The sequence below is a fragment of the Ictalurus punctatus genome, chromosome 3 (assembly GCF_001660625.3).
Source record: "Ictalurus punctatus breed USDA103 chromosome 3, Coco_2.0, whole genome shotgun sequence".
NCBI lineage: Eukaryota > Metazoa > Chordata > Actinopteri > Siluriformes > Ictaluridae > Ictalurus > Ictalurus punctatus.
The window spans coordinates 1,181,354-1,183,853 of NC_030418.2; the positions used below are offsets into that span (position 1 = coordinate 1,181,354).

At 46.6% G+C, this 2,500-nt stretch overlaps 1 protein-coding gene across 2 annotated transcripts in view; it reads left to right on the forward strand.

Annotated features, from left to right (window-relative positions):
* brf1a (BRF1 RNA polymerase III transcription initiation factor subunit a) overlaps nt 1-2,500 on the forward strand; it is a 39,209-nt gene that overhangs the window by 28,591 nt on the left and 8,118 nt on the right. For both annotated transcript variants that reach the window (XM_053679361.1, XM_017463492.3), the window contains 3 exons: nt 963-1,024; nt 1,413-1,494; nt 2,451-2,500. The exon at nt 2,451-2,500 is cut by the window's right edge and continues 6 nt beyond it. In XM_053679361.1, the coding sequence (XP_053535336.1) occupies nt 963-1,024; nt 1,413-1,494; nt 2,451-2,500 (194 nt within the window). The remainder of the gene's footprint in view (nt 1-962; nt 1,025-1,412; nt 1,495-2,450) is intronic.

Below are 2,500 nucleotides of genomic sequence, written 5' to 3' on the forward strand. Positions count from 1 at the left end.
CTGAGTGAAAAGCACTGGGGTTACGCTTCATTTTGTTGAGATTGACCGACATTGAGGCCAGGCCTCCTGTATTAGGCGTGACAGGTTCTGAGGTCACGCCTCCTTTGCTGAGGTTGACTGACATGGAGGCCACACCTCCTTCCATCTCTGAGTGACCGGCCCTCCATGCTGATGGTGTAAAAGAATGAAATAAAATGAATTATTATTATTATTATTATTATTATTATTATTATTATTATTATACTTATACTCCACCAACTGCAGCATCTTCAGCTCCACTGCTGCCTGTTTAACACAGATTTGGGAGCGGAGACTGGAGATCATAGCAGAGTTCCTTTTCTTTCTCTCGAGTTCTTACACGCTCCAGCCTTCTCTCTTCTCTACATCACGAACAGAGAGAGAGAGAGAGAGAGAGATACGGAGTGCAGGAAGTGTATATGGAGAAGTTCTCCACATCATGGAGGACTTGTGAAGCGTTGCCAGAAGGCCTCAGGCTTTTTTTGGAAGAGGAGTTAGAAGAAGAGAGATGAGGAACGGAGGGAGGGGAGGAAGTGGGGAAGGGAAGAGGGATGTAGAGGAGGTAGAGGGAGCCCTGAGGCAGGCACACACACACACACACACACACACACACACACACACACACACACACACACACACACACACATATTACACTCAATTATGGTGACCTCGGCAGGAAGCAATGGGCACAGGCGGCCTGCATGTAATCAGCGCACACACGTGTATGTGCACTGCGTTCACACTGGCAGCGGTAGCCCTCCCCGCCCCCCCGTTTGTCTACGCTGCTGGTTGCCATGGTTTCACACCTAGGTGTGATCTCTGTTACAAACGGTACACGTGCTAGCATATTTGCACACTAGTACACTTACACACTCCACTCCATGAGGAGTCTGTGGAGTTCAGGAAGACTGTAAAAGGTTAATGGGATTTGTTTTGGTTTACAGAGCAGGGGTCAGACGGCGGCGAGCTGGACCTGAGCGGGATCGACGACGACGAACTCGAGTGGGTGAGTGTGGACTCCGCCCGCAGGCTAACGGGGAAGCGCTATCCTCTTTTCCAAACGGAGGAACGATAAATCGAAATGCGTGCGAATCCGTAAAAGGCTCGCTGAGCAGAAGCGGCCCAGCTGTGATTAGCTGTGTGTTATTGATTAGACGCATTAGCGCACACACACGCCGTGACATTTCCATCAGAGAGGCTCATTTGCACGCGCGTGAACGAAAGGTGAAGCCTGATGAGCCACCTGCTTTGCTTTTGATCACTTCCTATCTCGTGTGTGTGTGTGTGTGTGTGTGTGTGTGTGTGTGTGTGTGTGTGTGTGTGTGTGTATCTATACACACTGACAAATGAACAGAACATCAGTGTACAATCTCTGTTTGTTCTCTCGTCCTCAGTACATCCTCAATGAGAAGGAGGTGAAGATTAAAACCGACCTCTGGATGTTGGAGAACGCGGACTACCTCAAAGAACAGAAAGGTGTGTGTGTGTGTGTGTGTGTGTGTGTATGTATGTATGTGTGTGTATGCAAGGTACCATCCTTCAAGGTACCATCCTTTAACATGTTGAACCCTGTAAGGTTCCTTGTGGGACTGGAAAAGGTTCTCCTGGCATCGATTTTAAGAATTTTACATTGCCCCCCCCCCCCCCCCCCCCCCCCCCACCAGGGAACTTGTTATAGCGTGGTTCTTGTTGTGAAGAACCATTTCTGGGTTCTATAAAGGGCCAGTAAATAGATGGTTCTCTAAATAACTTGAGAATATTAGGTTCTTTGTGCAAATTTAAAAGGGTTGTCCTGTGGCATCAGGCTGCAAAAAAACAACCCCTTTTTGGTTCTAATTGGAACCACATTTTCTTTAAATCATTAGCGACTCCAACGAGGCCGTCAGTATTTTGATGGAATTTAAATTGTCTGGAAATGTGAATCAGGACTTTCTGAAGATTATTATTTGTTAAACAGCTGATCTAAACGGTGGAGCTCCGCCCTACCTTCCCCTACGGATGAGCCGCCACTGTTCCCTTCGTTATCCCCTACTGTCATACGTTTACATTCGCACTGTATAGATTGCAAATTGTTCCGGGTTGCCAGATTGGATCCACTATTTTTCAGACTAAGTCGCAGGTTTAAACCCAGTACGCTGCGAACCAGCTCTGGAAACAGTACCGGCCGAGTCACGGCACTCGTAAAGCCGTATTGTTCCGAGGAAGGTTAATAACAATAATCCAAATTAGGTGTAATTCTCCTGCTCTGGCAACACTGAATGAGTTGGTAGTGCTATCAGTAAACAGATAAATGTAATAACAGACAGGGAAGTGATTATTAAACAGATAAAAGCTTCAACATTTTGTCCCTCTGGTTATTTTGTATGATGAAAGACATTCTGAAATAATTAGTGTGTGTGTGTGTGTCTGTGTGTGTGTGTGTGTGTGTGTAGAAAAGGAGGAGAAAATAGCGAAAGAGAAAGAGCTGGGTATCCACAAGGAG